We start from the raw sequence: 24,758 nt of genomic DNA, 5'->3' as shown, positions 1-24,758 counted from the left end.
CGGGAGGGGGCCTTTCCTTGAGTGGGAGAGAAGCGCGGGCGCGCGGCGGCGGCACAAAATGGCGGCCGTTGGCGGAGCCGCTGAGGAAGAGATGCGGGAGGCGCGGGCCTCGGAAGATGAAGGCGAGAAGGAAGGCGACGGCGAAGGGGAAGAAGCGGATGGGGAGTCCGAGTCCGAGGAGTCCTCCGGGGAAGGCGAGGATGAGGACGCGGAGAAGGAGAACGAGGCCGAGATCCAGCGCCTGGAAGAGCAGGTGAGGGCCGCGCGGGGCGGGGCTGCGGCGGAGAAGGCCACGCCCCCTCCCGAAGCGAAGACGGGGCCGGGGGGGGGCGAGGAGGGTCGCTTTTGGTCTCTCTCTTCCTGCGTGAGCCTGCACATCCTCCCCTCCCCTCGCCGTGTGCTTGGGGAGGAGCCCCCCCCCCCGGGTTGTGGCGCTCTCGGGGGTGCAGCTGGCAGCACCGAGCTGCCTGACGCCGAGGCAGATCGTTTAGTTCGTTATCTTGCTGCCTTTATATCACACCTTTTCCTTCCTCGTTTGTCATTGTTATAACTTACTCACTTTTATGCCACCTTTCATCCGAGGATCACAGAGCCGTTCGCTTCATAGAAACACAATGATATGTAACAATAACAAGCAGACATTCCCACAACCGGCCCCCCCCCAGATTCATTAATTAAAGAAAGGCCTGGGAGAGGAGGGATGTTTTTGCTCAGCACCTAAAGATATGCAACAAAGGCGCCAGGTGAGCCTCCCTGCGGAGAGTGTTCCACAGGCGGGGAGCCACCCCAGAAAAGGCCCATTCCTGTGTTGCCACCCTCCAGGCCTCTCGTGGAGGGGGCACGCGAAGAAGGGCCTCCGGTGATGCTTGCGGGGTCCGGGTCAGTTTACATGGGGAGAGGTGAGGTAGGTTGGGCTGAAAGTGAGTGGCTGAAGCCCTGGTCTCCCCAGCTCTTAACCACTGTGCCACACTGGCTCCTGTTGGCCTAATGAACTCAGTTTAAAATGCGCAAGAAGTCTTTCCCACCCCTGCCTGGAGGAAGTAGGGGTTGCACCTGGGACCTTCTACATGCAAACCTGGTGTTCTACTACTGCTCTCCAATGTAGGCAGATCCCCTGTGCCTCTGTACTGAGAGAGAGAGAGAGAGAGATCTCCCTGAGGTACTTTTTGAGACCATGTTTTGAGCAAACCATGCCTGACTTTTTGGGGAAGGAGGCCAGCCCTGGGTGATGACATGTGCAGAGATGTAGCGGAAGCCATCATAACTAGACAGCGGTGTGCATAGATTTCAGGTTCCTGGTCTATGAGCTGGAGCTGGTGCAAACTGCAACTTAGTGTGCTGTGAAGAAATATCAGGGACTTGAGCATGACCTGAGAGAACGGGTGCATAGATTCCCCCTAGAATGATTGATTGTGGTGCCTTGTTAAGTCAAGAACACACCCAAGAAAATGCCCATGAGGCTTGACTGCTACCTGTTCTTCCACTAAAAGCTTACAAATGAAACTCTTTTTGTTGTCTTTAAGCTATCCATCAATGTATTTGATTACAATTGTCATCTGGATCTCATAAAATTGCTGCACCAGGAAGGAGAATTAGTCAAACTCCGAAGAGCCCGTCAGAAGATGAGTGAACTCTTTCCCCTTACAGAAGGTAGGCTGTTTTTATAGCTTGATTTGCCATAACCTTATGCTATTTATTTTATTTATCATTACATTTATTTCCCACCTTTTCTCCAGAGAGCTCAAGGGGGCATGCACACTTCTCTCCCTCTCCATTTTATCACAAAAACCCTGTGAAGTAGGTTAGGCTGACAGACAGTGACTGGCACAAAAGTCACAAAGTGAGCTTCATGGCTGAGCAGGGATTTGAACCCTGGTCTCCCTGGTTCTGGTTCAGCACTCTAACCACTACTCTGCACTGGCTCCTCTACATGATGTGGTGCTGGCTTTAAAAGGGAGTTAGCCTTGTCTCCTATGGATTGCCTATCAAAGGATACTAGTCATAACGGTTATGTGCTACCTCCAAGTTGAAAGGCTGTATGCCTGTTGTGCTTGTGTTCTGTTGATATGAATGTACATATCCTGTATACTGCAGAAATCTGGCTAGACTGGCTGAAGGATGAGATTCGGATGGCTTCAGAAAACTCAGAGAGAGACAAGATCTATGATCTCTTTGAGAGAGCTGTGAAAGACTACATCTGTAAGTTTTCACCTTAAAAAAATCTAATACCACAAAACATTGACATGTTCCTAAGCCAAAACAGCCTAAACAAGCCACCTAAACTGCAGGATGCTAAATTTTAAGCCAGGCAAGTGTAAACTGAAGGCTGATTGTCCGACTCTTTAACTATTCCTGGCAGTTTGGCTTGCAAAGTTCCGGGTTCCAAATATTTGCTGTTTATTTCTGTTCTGTACCATGTTGGAAAACATGGTACATGGAGAGAGTAATTGGAATGGGGAGATAATGAATTCAGGTAGCTCTAGGGGAAGAGCTGAGGGATAGACAAAAGTGAGGTCCATTTAGGCTGGTTTGTCGTCTTCTGCCTTTGCTCTCCCAGTACAGAGATAATTTAGACCCAGGATGGGGAACCTGTAGTCCTCCAGATAGTGTTGAACTGCAGTCCCCATCATCCCTGTCCATTGACCATGCTGCCTGGGGCTCATGGGAATTTGGTGTCCTACAACATCTGGAGGGCTAGGGGTTCCTGGTCTCTGGTTAACTTCCCAAGACTCCCTTACAAATGAGTACAAATGTTGACTGTTGCATTTGCTTTTATCCATGTGTATGCTTGAGCAGTGAAATCTATAAGTTCATCTTTAAAAGAATTGTTTCCACACTTCACATAAAATTTACTAGGGTGGCTTACACATAATTCAACAGCAAAAAATACAGTACAGAAGTCAATAATGAAAAAGAGTGAGTAGAACCCAGTTAAAACTGATCACAGTTAAAAGATCTTAAAGCTGCACTTTTGGAATAAATCGCTTGCAGACCTGAGTGGGCAGCATTCTGGTGCTTTTTTCTAGGTCCGGAAATATGGCTGGAATATGCCCAGTACTCGATCGGAGGCATTGGCCAGGAGGGAGGCATTGATAAAGTTCGTTCAATCTTTGAAAGGGCGCTAACGGCTGTTGGTCTTCACATGACGAAAGGAGCTGCCATCTGGGAGGCATATCGGGAGTTTGAAAATGCCATCCTGGAAACAGTGCAGGTAAAGGACCACTGTAGTCTCTGCATTGGTAACCTTGAGGCTGATTTACCGCCATGTGCTCTATGCAGGGCTCTCCTTGGGCCTGGGATGGAAGCTCCAGCCGGTGCAGAATGCTGCAGCCAGATTGCTGATGGAGCAACATTGCTCTGGCTGCCATTGAGCCAGATTCAAGGTCCTTGTATTAATTTACAAATCCCTGAACAACTTGAGTCCAGGGTATCTCTGGGATCTCCTGAAGCTTTATACAGTATCACAGTTGGATTACTACGATAGTCTGCAGGAGCGTCATTGGCCCAATCTTGTTGAACACTCTGCCAGTAGAGATTCAGGAGATGCCTTTTGTGCCAAATTTTATGTCCAAGCTTATGCAGGGAGTTAAGAATACATAATTTGCTTTATGAGCTTAAGTTTTGAGCTTAAGTTTTTATGTGTTTCTAATCTAATATATATAACATGCTGATTTTTTAAATGGTATAGCAGTATACAAATACCTTGCTTTGCTACCCTTAATTTGTACTTGTGTGGATGGCAAATCTCCCAAGAAGGGGCTGTATTCTGTTGAGGCGAAAGGATGACTTATTGACTGTCTGGGGAAGTGGGATTTCCTGGTTCCCTGCAAACTCTTTTTGAATAATTGGCCACTAAGAAGTGCAGTGGGGTGGGGGTCAGTAGCATTCTGAGGGGAGCCTTCATCTGGGGAGGAAGGTCTGTTTTCTGTCCCTATTCCAAGCCGGGGGTGATGGTGCAACTTAGGGGGCCCTATTAGCAGCCCTTGTTGCTTGGGACTTCATTTTGTGTATGTGCACATTTGTTTCTGATGAGGCTGGTGGGCTCCTAGAGGCCTTCCACTCCTTGCTGCATCTCGTAGCCTTGTCTGATGTTCACCAATTGTTTTCTCCCTCTCTCCTTGTGCAGCCAGCAGCCGGCAGCGTTCCATCTGCTGAGCAGCAGCAGACAGTCAGCGCACAGCTTGGAAGGATTCATGTGCTCTTTAGGCGCCAGCTGGGGATCCCACTTCTTGGTAAGAACCTGTGAGCTTTAGTGGCTCCAGTCTGGTGGAACTGCATCTGCTTGGGGTGTGTGCAGTGTGCACCCCGAGACAAATCTACTGTGATTCTGATCTGGGTGCAAAGCTCTGGGTGCCTTCTCCATTTGAACTTGTGGGGGACTGCAGGCATTCCTTTTGGCAGCGGCAGAGAAGGGACTCCTGCCATCAATAAGGTGTATTGCCCAGAGAGCCTTTGAACACAACTTTCTCTTTTTAAAGGGATCTTGGGGATTTAAGGAGGGAATTGAAGGGGGAGGGGGGGAACAGGTAACTTCGAATGTGGCATGTGTTTTTTAAGGAAGAATAACTTTTGCTATTGGTTTCCTGTGGCAGAGAAATAAGTCTCAAGTTGGTTGCAATATAATTTTTCATCCTCATGAGAAGAAACTCTCATTTCAAATGCTGGGAGCCATGCTAAGCAGGTAGGAAATATTCTGAAATGGTTTTTGTTACTTATGCCAAGATATGGAGGCTGCATATGCAGAGTATGAAGAGTGGTCTGAGGAGCCAGTCCCTGAAGCAGTGATCAGAAACTACAAGAAGGCTTTGCAGCAGATGGCTAAATGTAAACCGTACGAAGAGGCCCTGGTAAGGTGTTTCCTTGCTGGGTGGAATGGGGCTGCTCTTTACCAGCAGTGGAAATCATAGAAATGCAGAGCTGGACAGGATCCAAACAGGTCCCGTCCAACTCTACACCTCTTGCAGTGTAAACTTATTTACAGCAAACTTGTATTAGACAAAATCTCTGATGTCACTGAAGCTCAAATACAGTGTGTGTTTTATCTGGCCTCTGATAATGAATTTTTCTCTCTCACATACAGTCACGTTCTGTGATTTTACATTTGAAGACATAGTAGCAATCATCTTTTCCTTAGCAGGTCTTAAAATGAGGTAAACACAACTTCAGATGAGCAACAACACGTGACATGTTATGATTTATTTGAAGTCAAAATGGAAAAGCCATATGTGAAAAACTAAGTACACCTTAGGACTCCATTGCCTGTAGAACCACCTTTAGCAGCAATAACATGAAATTAATGTTTTCTGTAGGACTTTTCCCGTCTCACGTCATTGTGGAGGAATTTTGGCCCATTCTTCTTTACAACGTTGCTTCAGTTCATTGAGGTTTGCTTGCATTTGTTTATGCACAGCTCTCTTAAGATCCCGCACAGCATTTCAGTTGGGTTGAGGTCTGGACTTTGACTGGGCCGTTGCAACACCTTGATTCTGTTCTTTTTAGTCATTCTGTTGTAGATTTCCTGGTGTGCTTGGGATCCTTGTCCTGTTGCATGACCAAGCTGTTGGGCAGAGGGCCACACGTTTAATTATAGAATACTTTGAAATACAGAGGAGTTCATGGTCGACTCAATGACTGCAAGGTTCCCAGCGAGGTTCCTTGCAAAACAAGCACAAATCATCACCCCTCCACCACCGTGCTTGACAATTGGTATGAGGCTCTTGTGCTGACATGCTGTGTTTGGTTTTTGCTAAACGTGGCACTGTGCATTATGGCCAAACATCTCCACTTTGGTCTCGTCTGTGCAAAGAACATTTTCCCTGAAGTCTTGAGGTTTGTTCAGATGCAACTTTTCAAATCAAAGCCATGCTGCCATGTTCTTTTTAGAGAGACGAATATTTCTCCTGGAAACGGTTCCAAACAAACCATACTTGTTCAGTCCCCCCCCCCCCAATTGTATTGTCATGAACTTGAGATTTAACATACTAACTGAGGCTTGTAGAGCCTGAGATGTAACTCTTGGGTTTTTCGCAATTTCTCAGAGCATTGCAAGGTCTAACCTTGGGTGAATTTGCTGGGATGTCATTCCTGAGAAGATTGGCAACTGTCTTGAATGTTTTCCACTTTTGAATAATCTTTCTCACTGTAGAATGATGAACTTTACATTGGTTGAAGGTGGCCTTAGAACTCTTCCCTGTTTCATGGGCAGCAGCACTTGCTTCTCTTAGAGCATTGTGTCATCTTTCCTCCTTGGCATTGAAAACACACCTGAGTGCTCCAGACCAGCAAACAGCTAAAACTTTGGCTCTTACAGAGGTGGGCACACTTGCCGATGATCAGTTAAACAAGGACATTTGATTAGCAGCCCCTGTCTGCTACTTAGCCTTTTAATTCCTATGGAAGCAGTAAGGGTGTACTTAGTTTTTCAGGCATGATTTCTTCATCTTGGCTTTATTTTTGTTAAATAAATCATGACACGGTGTAGTATGTCATGTGTTGTTGTTCATCTGAGGTTGTATTTACCTAGTTTTAAGACCTACTAAGGAACAAATGGTTGCTATTATGTCCAGATTTGTAAAACCACAGAATTCACAGAGGGTGCACTTTCTTTTGCCCATGACTGCATTTGTTGTTTTTACTTTACTCTGGGTAGGGGAAGGACTGTGCCTGAGAGCTGGAGCGTCTCTTTTGCTGGCAGAAGGTCCCAGGCTCAATCCCTGACATCTCCAGTTACAAAAGCCAGCGAGACTAGCGAAAACCCTTCTCTTCTTTGAGACCTTGGAGAGCTGCTTCCAGCCTCCCCAGCCTGGCACCCTGCAGATGCTTTGGACTGCAGCTTCCATCAACTCCAGCCAGTTGGGCTGGGGTGTGTGTGGTTTTTTTAACAAAGTGTTTTTACTGAAACTTTTCAACATACCATATAATAAAACAAACAAACAAATGAAACGAATCTGTTGTGTCAGAGGGAGGTCTGGCGGTGGGGGTAGATACTCCAGGCGAAGGGTTTTGAGATGGGGTGATGCTCGAACCCCTTTCAATCTGCACCCCATCCCGAGGGATAGTGGTAGGGTGAGCAGGGATTACCCACCTCTGTCACTGGTGTTGTGCAATGCCAGGTCTATAGGCAATAAAATGGCCACCATGCGAGATTTTTTATCTCGCTTTGGGTTGACCTGGCTTGTGTGATGGTGTGATGGAGACCTGGGTGCGTGAAGGCGAAGTAGTTGCCTTGCATGAGATAGCACCCCCGGGTTTCTCTGTCCTCCACAAGTCACGGACTGTGGGTTGGGGGGGAGGGGTAGCGTTGTTAATCTGGGAGGATTGCTCTTTCAGGGCTCTGCCAGTACCATCGACCTCTGGCATTGAATGTGTTGGCCTAGTGTGGGGCACCAAGGAGAGCTTGGCTGTCTTGCTGGTGTACTCACCACCTAGCGCACTGGCAGCCACCCTATCAGGCCTGCTGAAGGTGGTGGGAGGCTGGGCCTTGGAGTCCCCTAACCTGTTGGTTTTGGGGGACTTCAGTGTCCATGCTGATGTCACCCCTCCTCTGGACCTGGTGTCTTCCATGGCGACATTATGGCTCTCCCAGTTTGTTTTGGGTCCCACACATCAAGCAGGCCACACGCTGGATTTGATCTTTGGTGCGGGTATAGATGTGATCATGTCCTCCCTTGTGGAAGTGCCATGGTCTGATCACTATGCTCTGAAAGCCAGGATTGACTTCCCGCCCCCACCCCGCTTGGGTGGCGAGCCAATTTGGGCTCACCCACAGAGGCTGATGGATCTTGATGGATTTTGTCAGGCCTTGCGGGACCCTGCTCCCTCAGGTGGCTCAGTAGATGAGCTTGTTGAGAACTGGAATAATGAGCCATCAATGAGATCGCACTTAAGCGCCCTCTGCGACCCCACCGAAACCGGGCCCCCTGGTTTACCGAGGAGCTCCGGAAAATGAAGTGGGACCTCAGACAGCTAGAGCGAGTATGGCGGCGTGCTCGCGGCGAAGCCTCAAGAACATCTTATAGGATGCTTATGAAAGCCTACGAGATGGCAGTGAAAGCCGCGAAGAAGTTTTACTTCTCAGCTTCCATTGCATGCGTTAGCTCTCGCTCGGCACAACTTTTTAGAATAATCAGGTCTCTAACATCCCTAGAGGTACAACCAAATTTAAATACGAATTTGACCCATAGCTGTGAGGTATTTGCGAGCTTTTTTGCGGAGAAAGTCTTGCTGCTCCGCCGTGACCTCCCTGCCAATTTGGATACAGTAACAGAAATGGAGGGCCTTGGGTCCAGTATTGGACCACTTTGATCGGATGCTTCCTGCGATGTAGACAGATTCCTCCGAGCTGTGCTTTCCTCCTTGACACGTGCCTGTCCTGGCTGATTAGAGCGTGTCCAGAGGAGGTGCGGACTCCCTCTGGGTGAGATCATCATCTTGTCCCGCATCACTTGGACATTCCCAGGGGAGTTGAAGGAAGCAGTGGTGCATCCGCTCTTAAAGAAAACATCACTAGATCCTTCAGATCTATCCAATTACCGCCTGGTTTTGAATCTTTCGTACTTGGGTAAGGTAACTGAGAGAGTGGTTGCTGAACAGCTTGGTAGGTTTCTGGATGAAACATCGGCTCTGGATTCATTTCAGTCCGGCTTTTGCCCTGGTCATGGAACCGAGATGGCTTTGGTTGCCCTAACAGATGATCTCCATAGACAGCTAGATAGAGGAGAGTTGTGAGTGCTGATTCTTTTATATTTGTCAGCAGCCTTCGACATGGTCGATCACGAACTTATGGACCACCGCCTTGCCAATGTGGGGATTCAGGGCACGGTCCGACAATGGCTGCGCTCTCAGGTCGGGGACAGAGGGTGGTGCTAGAGGAGTTGTCGCGGCACTATCCTTTCCCCGATGCTTTTCAATATCTTTATGCGCCCCCTTGCCCAGATTGTCTGGAGTTTTGGACTGGGTTGTCATCAATATGCTGATGACACCCAGCTTTATCTGTTGATGGACAGCCGCCCTGACTCAGCCCCGGACACACTGACCAGATGCTTGGAAGCTGTGGCTGGATGGCTGCGTGGGAGCCGGTTGAAGTTAAATCCTTCGAAGACAGAGGTCCTCTGGCTGGATTGGGACAACATGGGGTTGGGGGGGCAAACTCCCATCTCTTGCGGGGGCTCATTTAGTGCCAGTGCCTTCTGTCAAGAGTTTGGGTGTAACCTTCGACGCCTCTCTATCTATGGAGGCGCAGGTTGCAGCCACAGTAAAGGTGGCATTTTTCCATCTCCGCCGTATTAGGTAGTTGGTCCCTTACCTTTCTCGCCCTGATCTGGCCACAGTGATCCATGTGATAGTCACCTCCAGGCTTGATTATTGTAACTCACTCTATGCGGGGCTGCCCTTGAAGCTGACCCAGAAACTCCAGCGGGTGCAGAATGCCACAGGGTCCTTACAGGGTCCTTGCCGCGGGATCTCACTCATCCAGTGCTTTACCATCTGCACTGGCTCCTGGTGGAGTACAGGGTCAGGTTTAAGGTGCTGATTTTGACCTTTAAAGCCCTACGTGGCCTAGGACCCTCATACCTACGGGACCGCCTCTCCTGGTATGCCCCGCGGAGGACCTTAAGGTCCATAAATAACAACACTTTGGAGGTCCCAAGCCTCAAGGAGGTTAGATTGGTCTCAACTAGGGCCAGGGCCTTTTTGGCACTGGCCCTGACTTGGTGGAACACTCTGTCACAATAGACCAGGGCCCTGCGGGATTTGACATCTTTCTGCAGGGCCTGCAAGATCAAGCTGTTCTGCCTGGCCTTTGGCTTGGACTCACTCTGACCCCTTATATGGGATTTGGTATATAAATTTTCCCTTGGCTTTTTTGCTGGCCCATGTAGGACCAGCATGGATAGCTGGCTCAGATGAATATCTGATGTTTCCTCCCTTTATGGTCTTGATTTATGGGCTACTACTAAGCTGTATTTTAAGCTGTATTTTAATTAACTGTTCCCCCCCATTACATTTTATTGTAATTTATATTCAGTGTTAGCTGCCCTGAGCCTGGCCCTGGCTGGGGTATAAATAATTTATTATTATTATTATTATTATTATTATTATTATTATTATTATTATATTTTACAATTTTATTTTACAATTTTATTATTCAAAATAATAAAAAGTGTTCACTCCAGGATGGTATCCAGCTATTTTCCAATAGAATATCCAGCTGCTCCTCATTCTGCTAGGCAATGTTTTCCTGATCTTCAACCCCAGACATCCAAAGTTAAATGGGGCTCTCCAGTCAAACTAAATGTCAAACATAGTCTTCCTCCAATCCAGTATATCAACTTAACAAAACAAAACAAAACAAAAACCATCCAACATTAGGAAAAATCCATAGTTATTCACTTGTATATTAATTAATTCATTTCTTAGAGTGCTGATGATTTTATTTGTGTGAACTACATTTGTAATGTATTTTGCTATGAGACTTATTGGTAGAAAACACTGAACACATGTAAATAAATCATGTCCTTTCTCCACCGGCTGCTCCTATTTTATTTCTAAGCCGCCTTGAGTCCCTGTCAGGGAAACAGGTGAGGTATAAATAAATATATGCTGCTGCTACTACTACTAATGATAATTTCATAACATCCTGAAATGGTTCCCTTCCTCCCCCCACCCCCTTTAATTTCAGCTAGTAGCTGAGACGCCAAAGCTGGCAGAATACCAAGCCTATATAGAGTTTGAGACGAAGGCCGGAGACCCGGCTCGCATTCAGCTGACCTATGAGCGTGCCCTGGCGGAGAACTGCCTTGTGCCAGACCTCTGGGCTCGCTACACGCAGTATCTGGTAAGGAGCCCTGAGAGAGTTTCTCTGAGCCTCCTGAGAGACACCGTTCTTGTAGTCTAAGGCCACTAGTTCTAACCAGAGCTGTGTTGCTTGCTGTAAGAAATTTAAAATGCTTCTCCAAAGAGATCCAGACCCCATGAATGTGCAGTGCAGGTTTGCATGATTGCTCTTGACTCTGTACAGTTTATTCTGATTTTGCTCATTGTGGGGAGGGGGCTTCTGAATCACAGACATCTTATTTTAGCTGCTTCTTTGGCTTAATGTGGTTTTAGCAGATGTCACCTGCTTTCAAGTGTATCTTCTCCATGTGGCCTAGAATCTTGAGCAGAGACCTTCACAAAGCAGAAGTTCAAAACAGATTGGGAAACATATGTCCTTGAGAGATTAACAAATAAACTAAGTGTGAACAGAGATGGCTTTACTCTGGTGTGGTTTAATTCAGTAACATATGCTAGTAATCTAGGAAACAAACAATCCCTCCCATCAGTATTTTGTTCAATTTGGTTTATCTAAATTTAAATTTAAACATAAATTATTATCCCCTTCCACATTTATCACCAACACTTTATATTGTTTCATTGGTAACGTAAGAGGAAAAATCACTATTACTCTCTCTCTTAATCTGAGCACAACCACAAGGGCTCCTGATTAGGCTTTTAGTTATGTGATGTTGAATGTTATGTGTTAACTCAGTTCTATCCTGTTTCCCCTTTGTTTTGGTTTAAACCAATTTGCAAATTAAACACTTACACATTAACCGCTAATAATGAACCATATGCTGTAGATATTATTGCAAATTTATGCCACTATTTTTGTGATACACAAACGACACGAGAAGGCTGTTTATTTTATATCCTTTATTATTTCTATGATCCTTGTTTATAAAACCCAATAAAAAGTTATTCATAAAGCAGAAAGTGACACCCAGAGGCCATGTTCTGTGCGCCTGTGGAACTGAGCACACACACACACACACACACACACACACACACACTAACTTTGGCATCGGCTTTGTCTTGCAGGACAGGCAGCTGAAAGTGAAGGAGCTGGTGCTTTCCGCCCATGAGCGAGCCGTCAGGAATTGCCCGTGGACTGTCAAGCTGTGGAACCAGTACCTCCTGGCCATGGAGAGGCATCATGTTGAGCATGAGCTGATTTCAGGTAAAGAAGCACTCAATTTAATGGAACACAGACTTACGTTGCTACCTTACACTGGGTGTTATACAAGCAGTGACGATGGTTCACGCAAGGCCTCCGTCCGTTTTGTCTTGGCTGTGGTGCTTCCTTTGATGCTGAATGGCCCTGGCAGAAGGGCTCAGTTGGTAGAGCATCTGCTCTTCAGGGAGAAGGTCCCTGGCTGCCTCTCCAGGCAGGGCTGCCTGAAGCGCTGGAGAGCCACTGCCAGTTAGAGTGGGCAACACTAGGCTCTAGATGGGCCAGTGGACTGACTCCGTCTGGCAGTTTCCTGTGACTGTCGTCAGCCCACACCCTCCCTGCCATTGGGAGAACGGAAGGCTCTGAGGGAAGTCTTAAGCTTGGTCACTCCCACATCCAGGAGCTGAACTCCAAATCCAGCTGCCAATGGGAGGATACAGTCATAGAGTTAGAAGGGACCCAAAGGGTCAATCAGTTCAGCCCCCTGCAATGCAGAAATTACAGCTAAAGAATTGACCAGGTAGGGTGGGGTGGGCAGATCACAAAAGCCCCATTCATGCCACTTGCTTTTCTTTCTTGTGTTCAGAGAACTTTGAAAAGGCTTTGAACGCTGGCTTCATTCAAGCTACTGACTATGTGGAAATCTGGCAGGCGTACTTGGATTACCTGAGGAGAAGGGTGGATTTTACTCAAGGTAAAATTTAATACGTGTTGGAGAATCTTCTAATAGTCATTTGGGCAATTGCTGTATTTCTAGACTTAGTTCCTACAGCCAGTCAATGAGGTAGCCACCCTGTCTCTGGTCTCTGCCACTTTAGTACAGAAACAGCACAGCACAAAACTCTTATGAGCATTTTGGTCTCTGAATGGTGTTCTTCTTTCACTTGGTCTTTTTCAGACTCCAGTAAAGAGCTGGAAGAACTTCGGTCTGCATTTGCCCATGCAATAGAATACTTAAAGCAAGAAGTGGAAGAACGTATGTTGGGGCTTCTATTTTTAAAAAGGATATGTATATTTTGGGGTTATGAATGCATACAGCACTGAAAGCTTCTGGTGCAATTTGTGACCGCTGCTTACTTGCCCAAGTCCTTACAGACCCTCTTGGGTGCCGTACTCATCAGATGGGGCCCTCCTGATGGTTCCACCTCCCTCAGAAGTTCAAGTGTTGGTGGCCCGGGAAAGGGCCTTTTCTGTGGCAGCCCCTAAGCTGTGGCATTCCATCCTCACTGAGGTGCATCTGGTAGTTTCACTATACAGCTTCCAGAAAATGGTGAAGACACACCTCTTTACCCTGGCTTTTGACACTTGAGATGTATGCTTTCAGGACCCACCCTATTCTTGTGAATGTAATATGTGTTAACAATTCCAAATTACCTGCTGGTGATGGGTGGGCAATCAATTTTATAATAATAATACACAAGACCTTTCCTTATCAGAGCTTTATTTGCCACTTCCTATGCTGTTCCAATCTTATAGGAATCATACTTTCTCTACTTTGCCCACAGGGTTTAGTGAGAGTGGGGATCCTTCATGCACCGTAATGCAGACCTGGGCGAGGATTGAGGTAACCTTGGCTCATTCCACCATGGTGTATGTATTGCTCTGCTTTTGGGGTTGGGGGTTGTGAGTCTAAAAAGATGTGCTATTCTTATCAGAGCTTTAAAACGCTGCCCTTTCTTTGGATGTTGGGCATCCTCTTGTTTCTCCTTGTTAGGCTCGCCTGTGTAACAACATGCAGAAGGCACGAGAACTCTGGGACAGCATCATGACCAAGGGCAATGCCAAGTATGCCAACATGTGGCTGGAGTACTACAACCTGGAGCGGTAAGAGATTTGGCAGCTGCCTTCCTGGGGTGCTTCAGCTGTGGCCCTGGACCTCTTTTACGGCTTCCCAGGGTTCAGAAACCCTGCAGTTAAGAAAACAATCATTCAGATCTCATGCCAGGGTTTTCTCTTTGGCAGCCTTCCCTAATCCTCAAGATTTGTTTGTTTATATCTTTATTTCATAAAATTTGTATACTGCTTGATTGGAAAAACAAACAACCTCAAAGCAGTTTACAAAAAGATAAAGCAATAAAATCAAGGAAAAAAGTACAGCCATACTTTATAACATTCAGGGGTTAAAATACTAAAACAGATTAAAATTATGTCTACTTTCCAAGCATCTGGGTACATTTGTTTAAACAGTGTTCTTAGCAGGCACCAAAAAGAGTACAATGAAGTCAGCTGCTTGATATCAATATCAAGGAGTTCCAAATTGCAGTTGCTGCCACACTATAAGGGTGGCTAACACCCCAGAGGACAGGATCACACTTCAAAACGACCTTGACAGGTTAGAGAACTGGGCCAAAACAAACAAGATGAATTTTAACAGGGAGAAATGTGAAGTATTGCACTTGGGCAAAAAAAATGAGAGGCACAAATACAAGATGGGTGACACCTGGCTTGAGAGCAGTACATGTGAAAAGGATCTAGGAGTCTTGGTTGACCACAAACTTGACATGAGCCAACAGTGTGACGCGGCAGCTAAAAAAGCCAATGCAATTCTGGGCTGCATCAATAGGAGTATAGCATCTAGATCAAGGGAAGTAATAGTGCTACTGTATTCTGCTCTGGTCAGACCTCACCTGGAGTACTGTGTCCAGTTCTGGGCACCACAGTTCAAGAAGGACACTGACAAACTGGAACGTGTCCAGAGGAGGGCAACCAAAATGGTCAAAGGCCTGGAAACGATGCCTTATGAGGAACGGCTAAGGGAGCTGGGCATGTTTAGCCTGGAGAAGAGGAGGTTAAGGGGTGATATGATAGCCATGTTCAAATATATAAAAGGATGTCACATAGAGGAGGGAGAAAGGTTGTTTTCTGCTGCTCCAGAGAAGCGGACACGGAGCAATGGATCCAAACTACAAGAAAGAAGATTCCACCTAAACATTAGGAAGAACTTCCTGACAGTAAGAGCTGTTTGACAGTGGAATTTGCTGCCAAGGAGTGTGGTGGAGTCTCCTTCTTTGGAGGTCTTTAAGCAGAGGCTTGACAACCATATGTCAGGAGTGCTCTGATGGTGTTTCCTGCTTGGCAGGGGGTTGGACTCGATGGCCCTTGTGGTCTCTTCCAACTCTATGATTCTATTCTATGATTCTATAATGTTAGACTATGAGGCCAATAATCGCTGGCATTGGCTGGATCTGATACAAGTTGGAGTCCAGAAGGATCTGGAGGGAACCAGGTTGGGGAGGACCTGAATATCATATTCCCTTTGTGTGGGGTCAAAGTACTTTTGGATTTTAAGCCGTGTCCGGAGCTCTCCCAAGTGTTCTTGCACGGGTTCACTTTGTTCCCAGTGTGCCTTTCTGGCCTTTGGGCCTCTCCCAGGTTGAAAGCTTGGGTCCAACATGAGTCCACAGGCTGCAGTTAGTGAAATTATGTGGACACCACTCATGAAGCATAATTGTGCTACAAGAACAAACAGGCTGTGCTTGATGTACATTTGCAGCTGCCAAACCCTTCTTTCCCTCCGATTCCAGGGCACATGGCGACACCCAGCATTGCAGGAAGGCCTTACACCGGGCTGTGCAATGCACAAACGACTACCCAGAGCATGTCTGTGAGGTGCTGCTTATGCTGGAGAGAATTGAAGGTCAGCTGCTTTTGTGAAGCTATTGTGTGTATTGCGTTTGTAGTGGCTAAAACCCTCATTGGCCGAACTGCTGTGGTGTCACAGAATGTTCTGAAAGCTGTTCACTAGGGAAGCAAGGGGGCTTCGGTCCTGGCTTCCTCTTTCTCTTGGTGTGATTTGTATGTTGTTTTCTTGTCAGGAGCCCTTCATTAGAAAATAAACTAGACCCTGCAGCAAAAAATGATTTTCTCCATTAGTTTTCCATGTTCTCCCTCCCAGTGGTCAATATTTTGTGCCTGCTGGGCATGCTCAATCTTTATTGGCCTGTTTTCTGTCCCTGCCCCATAGTTAAATTTCTTGCTCGCTTGTGCCAACCATATTAAAAACTTAGATTTCTCCAATAATTTCTGTGGGTTGCCTTTAACTTCTGTCTCTGGTGATTCTTTAAAAATGGCTTCTCAGTGTGAACTAGGAAGTCCTCTCCCAAGATGGTTTTTTCTCTACTGTGCTTCTTCCTTTTGTTCCCCCCTCCTACAGCATTCTGTGCCATCTAGTTATTACCTGACTCTTTTGGGGTTTTTACAAACTTTCTTTAAATGATTTTTTGCTTCTCTGTAAATCTCCCCAAGTCTGTTGATGCCCTTTTCTTATGCGTGAGAAGACTAATTTTATTTATTTATTCAGGTTATTTATTTATTCAGGTTATTCAGGCATGCCTCACAAAGTGGTTCACATAAAATAATTACAACAATAAACATCACTTTTTTAGCTGTTTACCTTCCTGCCACAGCAGTGCCTAATTATCTACTTGCACTGGTGTGCTTTTGAACTGCTAGGTGGGCAGGAGCTGGGACCAAACAAAGGGAGCTCACCCCGTCGTGGGGATTTGAACCACTGACCTTCTGATCAGCAAGCCCAAGAGGCTCAGTGGTTTAGACCATGCGCTATCTGCGTCCCTTGGATATTGCATATTGGCAATGTATACCCAGTTCTGAAGGAGGCGTATGCAGAATTGGCAGATGGTTGAAAAAAATAAAATCCTCTTTCTCTCAGGCACTTTGGAAGACTGGGATGCAGCTGTTCAGAAGACAGAAAACCGGCTTGCTCGAGTCAATGAGCAGAGAGTTAAGGTCAGGATACATTCATCTTTTTAAATCTCCTGTTGTAGCTTTCCCCAACCTGGTTCCTTCCAGGTGTTTTGGACTATGAATACAATCGGCCCCATCCTGCACCTGGTTGGGAAGTCTTCCTTATTCAAACATAGTGCTCCTTCCTTGCTTTTTAAAGACATATTTTTAATTGCAGACCCTGCAAATTAAGCAAAACTTTCACTAAACCTTGGGTGGGATGAGGTCTCCTGTGGTTCAGGTAGCAACAGGGTTTTCTGTTATTTATTCATTTTATTTTATTAATTTACAGTATACACTGGCCTTTATCCATCATTACTGTCCAGCAGCAACTTGGATTAGTTCAGTTGGGTGGGAAGGAATCTGGATCTGAAGGCACAAGGCCTGGGGGTTCCTCTGCTTCTTAGGGCACCGGAGTATGTTAGGAGGCCACGGCCTCAGTTGAACTTTTTGCTCACACCGTTGCATCTGTTTGTAGGTTGCTGAGAAGGAGGCTGTCCTGGCAAAACAGGAGGCACAGCGAGCTGAGCAGCAGAAGCCATCGCGGGCAGAGAAGAAGAGGGCTGCCAAAAAGTCCAGGAAGCTGAAAACTGGAGAGAAGCGCAAGGCTGACAGTGATGATGGCGAATGGGGGCGTGAGGAGGAGGAGGAGGAAGGTACTGGCTCCACCTGTTTTTATTTATTTCACAAAATGTATGTACTGCAATGCATTTTATGTGGGGCTTCCCTCGCGCTTGATCCAGAAGCTGCAGTTAGTGCCTTCCCCTATATGTGCCTACTCAATCGCTTTGGTTGGCGGAACTGGCACTGTTAGCGGTGCCACAGAATTACCCGTTCAGCATTTGTAAGAAACTTCTAGTGTGGCAGCACCTGCACTTGGCTTCTCCCTGCCTGTCCCTGTCAAGCAGGCGGCTTCATGCTACTCTTTTCAGCACCTGATAAAACCATTTTAGCCTACGCAGGTGTCACGGTGGATTTGATTTAAATCAAATCGATATAAATCACAATTTAAATCACTAGTCAGTAAGACTTGATTTAAGTCAATTTTTTTACAGAAAGACTCATTCTTGCTGGTATAATCTTAATATTTACAATCAGATGTAGGCTTCATTTTTGGAATAATAAGTTTTCAGAGTGATTTTTACAGTTGTATCAAAAATTACTGATTTGGTTATACTATTATATTTGTATGTTATATTTGTATGTGCTAACTGATGTGGCATTAAACTTTTTTTTAAAAAAAACTTAGACTGAGTTTTAGCACACATGAAAAACTTAAAACAAATCCTTATTTCCTGATGGATAGCTTTTGGACTATGATGTAACTTAAATAGAAAACTATCTTTAGAAAGATTTTTCCTCCAAAAGCATTTTATTTTAAAAATCCAATTTAAATTTTAAAAATCTGTTGTTGATTTTTTAAAAATTAAATTATTGTTAATTTTTCTAAGTTACAATTTTATTGCTTTATCATTTTTGAAAACTGCTTGGAGGATTTTGGACAGTCAAGTGGTGTATAAATTTTATGAGTAAAATAATTGCACCACTTGAATGATTTTTTAATGAATCAAAGTAGTTTACAAAAGGATAAAACAAAATTATCTGTAAAATCAAAGTTAACCATTTAAAACATTTGAGAAACTAATTAAATAGTACCTGTGCACAGCTGCTAGGGAGCTAGTGCTTTGAATTTGGTAGAACATCTGAGTAAACATAACAGATTAAAGTAAAAAAGCAACCTGCATCTTTTTCCTCTCCCCAATAAATTGTGCAGCTTTGCTCTTCTGCATGGAACGCCCTAAACAACGACTCAGTCGTCTACTTGGCAGAGGCTTTCTAGCCAGTGGGAGAGACAGAACTATCCCTCTCTTCCTGGTCTTTCTGCCTGCTTCATTAGTGTTTTCAAGTAGTACCATAGTGCTGTAAATGTGTGGTGTGACTGTGGCTTCAGTGTTTGCTGCCCAGCTTTCCCTTGCCTTCCTTCTGTGGACACTGGGGCGACAAGGCCAATGGCTGCCGCCTCCTGCTCCTTAACCCCTTTTTTGTGTGGTTTTCATAAATTAGTTCCAGTACGTGCGGTGGGATGTGAAGCGATAGCCTCAGGTGGAACTTCCCCCTTCTCTTTCATAGCCTCTGCTTAATATTTTGCAGTATTAAGCCTCTGCTTAATACTGCAAAAGCCTGTATGTGGCAATGGAGCCACTTCAGTTGGGAATGTCTCAGTCGTTTAATGTCTCTTTGACCAGCTGAACAGCCCAGCAAGAGGCACAAGACGGGGGCTGGTGATACTTTGGCTGAAGAGGAGGTTGAAGACATGGAGATGGAAACAGGGCTCTTTGGAAAGAACATGCCCACAAATGCAGGTTTGAGACCCAAGGAGGAGGCGGCGGCGGCCGCTTCCAAGTGGAAAGACACCCCCAAAACCTTTCATGACAGCGAAAAGGACAACGTCACTGTCTTCGTCAGCAACCTCTCCTACAGCATGGCAGAGCCTGAGGTGAAGCTGAAAGATCTCTTTGCAGACTGTGGAGAGGTGGTGGAGGTCCGTCCCATCTTCACCAACAAAGGGGTTTTCCGGGGCTACTGTTACGTGGAATTCAAGGAAGAGAAGTCAGCACTGAAAGCCCTCAGCCTAGATCGGAAAAATGTGGAGGGGAGGCCCATGTTTGTGTCCCCGTGCGTCGATAAGAACAAGAATCCAGAGTTTAAGGTACACCTGCCTCCTTCCTTAAGCTGCTAACCCCATTGCTGGTCTCTGGGTATCGGGTGAGGACGTCAGGTGGGACAAAGACCATTGTGGTGCAGCTGTGGCAGGACTGGGGAGCATGTTGCCACTCACTGGTCATGCTGGCTCAGGTTTGTCAAGGACTGCTCCCCAAACCCTGGGTACCAGGCCTTGGTGACTTAGCTGGATCTGGTTTTCAGAGTCTACCACTCACCCTCTAAGGTATGCTGCCACCACCCCTTCAGCCAGCCTGGGTCAGGGAGACCCCCAGACCTTACTGGACACCACTAAGGTGTCTAGAGAGGCAAGAGCTGAGGAGGCGGCTCTCTGCTCCATGAACCCCTCAGGGTCATCAGCTTACAAGCAAGCAAGAAGTTAGGAACTGGACTTTAGTTCCCCAAGGCTTCACCCAAGCAGATCAACACCAATTTTAAATTTGGTAGATTTATTAAGAAATAGTAAAATAAAATAAAAGGATGTTGTTGTCCAACCATCTCGTCCTCTGCTGTCCCCTTCTCCTTGTGCCCTCCATCTTTCCCAACATCAGGGTCTTTTCCAGGGAGCCTTCTCTTCTCATGAGGTGGCCAAAGTATTGGCGCCTCAGCTTCAGGATCTGTCCTTCCAGTGAGCACTCAGGGCTGATTTCCTTCAGAATGGATAGATTTGATCTTCTTGCAGTCCATGGGACTCTCAAGAGTCTCCTCCAGCACCATAATTCAAAAGCATCAATTCTTCGGCGATCAGCCTTCTTTATGGTCCAGCTCTTACTTCCATAGAGTGGTACCTCGGGTTACAAATGCTTTGGGTTACAGACTCTGCTAACCCAGAAGTAGTACCTCGGGTTAAGAACTTTACTTCAGGATGAGAACAGAAATCGCGCTGCAGCAGTGGGAGGCCCCATTAGCTAAAGTGGTACCTCAGACTAAAAACAGTTTCAGGTTAAGAACGGACCCCCAGAACAAATTAAGTTCTTAACCAGAGGTACCACTGTACATCAGTACTGGGAAAACCATAGCTTTAACTATACAGACCTTTGTTGGCAAGGTGATGTCTCTGCTTTTTAAGATGCTGTCTAGGTTTGTCATTGCTTTTCTCCCAAGGAGCAGGCACCTTTTAATTTCGTGACTGCTGTCACGAAATAAAAGGTCGTAGCATCAAATGGGCCCAAAAGGCCCATAAATGTACACTTAGAAGTCTAATTGACAAAGTAGTTGGGAATAAAACCAGAATAAAATAACAAAGCTAACCTATCCCAATTCCAAACCTTCCATAGAGTATTGAATTTCAGTTGTGATTCATTGCATTGGGGGGGCGGCTGACCTCCTAGGTGTTGCAAAGAGACAGGAAAGGGACAGGGAGTGCCCCAAACATGAAAACAGGCTGGCTTTACAGTAAGAAGCATGGTAATGGACATCTCTCTCAGTCCTGCTTTACTTAACTCTTTGAAATGAGGGCAACCAATGTGTCCCACTGGATGTTGCTGGACGGCAGCTCCCCTCATCCCTCCCCTTTGGCCATGTTGGCCGAGAGGATGGCATTGGCTCCCCCTGCTCTAAACCCCTTTCTCTTACGTGCATGTTCTTGTCTGCTTTTCTTCTACTTGTTTTTTTTAAAGAAAAAAAACATTTGCAGCTTCCTTCCCTCTTTGTTCTCACCATCTCCCTCCTCCCTAACTGCAGTTAGTCTGCACTAAGATGGCTCCTGGAGGGAGCCTGTGAAGAAAGGCAAGCTGGTTGCCAGACGGACACACACACACACACACACACACACAAAATACAGTGGTACCTCTGGTTGCGAACGGGATCCATTCTGCGTATGTTCGCTGCGCGATTTTGCACATGCGCGAAGTGCAATTTAGCGCTACTGTGCATGTGTGAGCAGCCAAACCTGGAAGTAACTCTTTCCGGTACTTCCGGGTCCCTGCGGGACGCACCCTGAAAAAACGTAACATGAAGTGGACGTAACATGAAGTATGACTGTATATAGTTTCTCCCAAGACCATCAGTGTACAGTTCTAGGCATTTGAATTTTAAGATCATAGTTGGGCAATATGTAATTGGGACAAATCAAAATGCCATGAAGTGCGGTAAGCTTTTGAGTTCTTCAGCCAAAATGTAAACTTAAAAGTTCTGGAGACCTCAAAAGCTTACCACACTTTGTGGTCCCAATCAAGGTATTGCCCAGCTGTGGATGTGAGCCCCCACCCCTAAAGATCAACACAACTTCCATTTTTTGAATTTTAAGATGTGAAACTGAAATCCTGCATATAGTGGTACCTTGGGTTAAGTACTTAATTCGTTCCGAAGGTCCGTTCTTAACCTGAAACTGTTCTTAACCTGAAGCACCACTTTAGCTAATGGGGCCTCCCGCTGTTGCCGCGCTGCTGGAGCCCGATTTCTGTTCTCATCCTGAAGCAAAGTTCTTAACCCAAGGTACTATTTCTGGGTTAGCGGAGTCTGTAACCTGAAGCGTATGTAACCCGAGGTACCACTGTATATGTTTTTTATTAAACCCACACAACTTTGAATAGATTGGATCTTTCTCAAACGTTGCTTGTTTTTGGAGTTTTAGAAATTCTTGTTTCTCTTCCCTCAAGGTGTTCAAGTATAGCACTGTCCTGGAGAAACACAAGCTATTTATCTCTGGATTGCCTTTTTCCTGTACTAAGGAGGAACTGGAGGAAGTGTGCAAAGCCCATGGGAGTGTGAAGGAGATCCGGCTGGTCACAACTCGTGCTGGCAAACCCAAGGTAGGCCTTGACCACCACTAGTGGTTTGAGCAGATTCCCCAAGAGAAAGACCATATTGGGGAGTGGCTTTTAAAAAGCTTGGTTGGAGAACTGTATTTGGATCATTGTCCAAGTTGCCCATTAAGAGGAACAGGAAATGCAGTGTGCTGCCTTCATAGCACATCTTCTCTTTACTGTTAGGGCCTAGCCTATGTGGAATTCGAGAATGAGATGCAGGCCTCCCAAGCGGTGCTGAAAATGGATGGCCTGACAATCAAAGATCAAATCATTAAGGTGGCAATTAGCAACCCGCCTGCCCGAAGATTCCCTGAGAAGTCTGAGGCAGCAGGGAGAGCCATGGCACCCCGGCAGATCTATGGCGCGTGAGTATATTTTGGGTGTGGTCTCCTCCTTCAGGGAGTGCAGTATGGCTTGCACCCTGCACAGCAGCACAACATCTTCTAGGACACCTCTCTCTCTCTCAAGCCTTGTCACTTAAAAAAAAAGAGACCTCTGGGCTGAAGAACACTGACTCCAATGGTGCCAATGGGTAATTCTCATAGTAGTCAAGACGTTGTGCAGATGTGATCAGAAAAGAAGCCTTGTGTCTCCTGAAAGCCCTTCGCAGAGAGGCTCTTACTTGGCATCAAAAACAAATAAATGATGGCATCTTTATTTTATTTTCAGGACCATGTAAAACCTTACCCAGGCACTTGGGTCTTAGCTGTGGCTTATGTCTTCTCATGGCTAGACATACAGTAGTAGGAAAAACAGTTGAATCTGCACAATGAATGCAAGGCACAGAATTTTAGCATGCAGTAAGCAAAGCCCCCAACATTTATATCTCGTTTAATCTGTTCTTTCAAAAGCCGCGGCAAAGGGAGAACCCAGCTCTCGATGGTCCCTCGTGCTCTGCAGCGCCAGAGTGCCCCCATGGCCAAGGCAGAGAATGGAATGGCCCAGAACCCGGCAGCGCCATCCCTCCCCATGGCAGAGGAGCCCAAGAAGATGTCTAACGCAGACTTTGCCCGGCTGCTTCTGAACAAGTGAGCAAGTGGGGGGGGGGGGTTGCGTGCGCCAGTGAGAAAAACAGGCAGCTGGTGACCACCCCTTACTTCTCTGGACTTCCACACCTACCAAGCTATACAGAGCAGGGAGCTGCTGATATGGGAATGGTCTGATTTTTCTGTGAGAATCAGGTGGCAAAGATGATGTACTTTGTGGGCAGGAGGGGAAATCCTGGTTGAAATGGCTTTAAATGCTCCCTCATATTGAGGGATGTGATGAGGGATGTAAATTCACTTTAGAGGTGGTTCATGATGCTTCATGGAGCTTCTTTCTTTTTTTAAGGGAAACTTTTTGACAAATGAGAAGTTTATAATGTGAAAGCTTATGGCTCTAAGTTTATACAAGTCCTATGGCAGGCTCAGATCCAGTTTGTTGGGGCAGCTTCTCTGTCTCACCTGCAAGTACACTTTACAGACACCCAGACACCCTCAGATCTGTGGCATTACTCATCTCCTCCTCCTATGAAAAGTTATAAATAGCAGATGCTAGTAACTTCACCGTAATGGCCTATTTTAGTACTGGGGTGCAGGGGTAAGAATTTCTATTGACCATTTGCTCAAGTTGGTCTGCTTTTTTAAAAAATAGATGTATCTATCTAAATATTTGAGTATTTGTAAAGATGTGCCAGACCATTATTTTTCAGCTTTGACACGATACTAGAAGGATCACTTGTAAACTCGGATGTGTTGCCTCTGTGGACCATTTGGCGTTTTGTTTGCCAAAGATCTGTACTTGTCTGTATCTTGTTTCTTTGTTTTTTGGCTTCAGACTTTCGTTTGGTTTTGTACACCATGTGAAGTGTAAGACTATGTTCCTACTCCAGGCTCCATTAAAGCAAGTTCTTGAACGCTGCCTGGGGCCTCTTGCTTGTGTGGCTGTGAAGACACCGCCTTTGTGTCTTAGGCTGCAGAAGACGGGCGAGAGCCCTTTCAAGCAATACAGGGCAGCCAGTGTTGTGCCCTCCATTGACTAGGGCTGATAGATGTCCAGCACTGGACAGTGCCCTGTTGACTCTACGGATTTAATGGAACTCTCCCTTAAGCGGCCTGTAAGAGCATGATGGAGGAATCCAGAAACACATGCTCCAAATTTGTCAATGGAAATGAACCAGCCGGCTGCTATTTTACTACAGCTTCCAACTGCTGCAGTCTCTGGAATTTAGAGCATTTAGAGAGCATCAGGTTGACAAAGATGATTTAGGAAGCTAATGCAACATCCAAATTTCTCCCTACCCGCTTCCTGGTAAATGGAAGTCACAAGTTTGGACTTTGTGGTAGAGTGGGATTTTGGCACTTTTAGCAAGAATGGTGAACATATTTACAGCTCTACCCCTTTGCTCTAGCAATCCAGCAATGTTCTTACTATTGCTGACAACGTTGCTTAAAAACCTTCACCTGTTACACCGCAATCCAAGTGCTGCAAAGGAGCTTGGCACTGTCTCACTGATCCTCCCCTATCACAAGTGACAATTGAGGTGACTTATTCTTAAGCAAGGCCCTCCA

General features: G+C 46.0%; 1 protein-coding gene and 1 long non-coding RNA gene across 2 annotated transcripts in view; one reads left to right on the top strand and one right to left on the bottom strand.

Annotated features, from left to right (window-relative positions):
- The window catches only part of LOC310748326, a 106,164-nt gene that overhangs the window by 17,448 nt on the left and 63,958 nt on the right, over positions 1 to 24,758 (bottom strand). The window lies entirely within an intron of this gene.
- SART3 (spliceosome associated factor 3, U4/U6 recycling protein) lies at positions 47 to 24,103 on the top strand. The gene is made up of 19 exons (XM_083583817.1): positions 47 to 253; positions 1,524 to 1,650; positions 2,095 to 2,199; positions 3,027 to 3,211; positions 4,127 to 4,232; positions 4,723 to 4,847; positions 10,682 to 10,837; positions 11,860 to 11,998; positions 12,579 to 12,686; positions 12,891 to 12,968; positions 13,498 to 13,556; positions 13,707 to 13,816; positions 15,517 to 15,629; positions 16,662 to 16,738; positions 17,214 to 17,391; positions 18,982 to 19,445; positions 22,057 to 22,209; positions 22,390 to 22,571; positions 23,058 to 24,103. The coding sequence occupies exons 1-19, from the start codon at positions 59 to 61 to the stop codon at positions 23,236 to 23,238; spliced, it is 2,841 nt and encodes a 946-aa protein (XP_083439943.1). The 5' UTR covers positions 47 to 58; the 3' UTR covers positions 23,239 to 24,103.

The sequence above is a fragment of the Podarcis filfolensis genome, assembly GCF_964270895.1.
Source record: "Podarcis filfolensis genome assembly, chromosome: 13".
In the NCBI taxonomy this organism is placed as follows: Eukaryota; Metazoa; Chordata; class Lepidosauria; order Squamata; family Lacertidae; genus Podarcis; species Podarcis filfolensis.
Note: the sequence above shows the minus strand (reverse complement) of the source record. Positions and strands in the feature narration are given on the sequence as shown.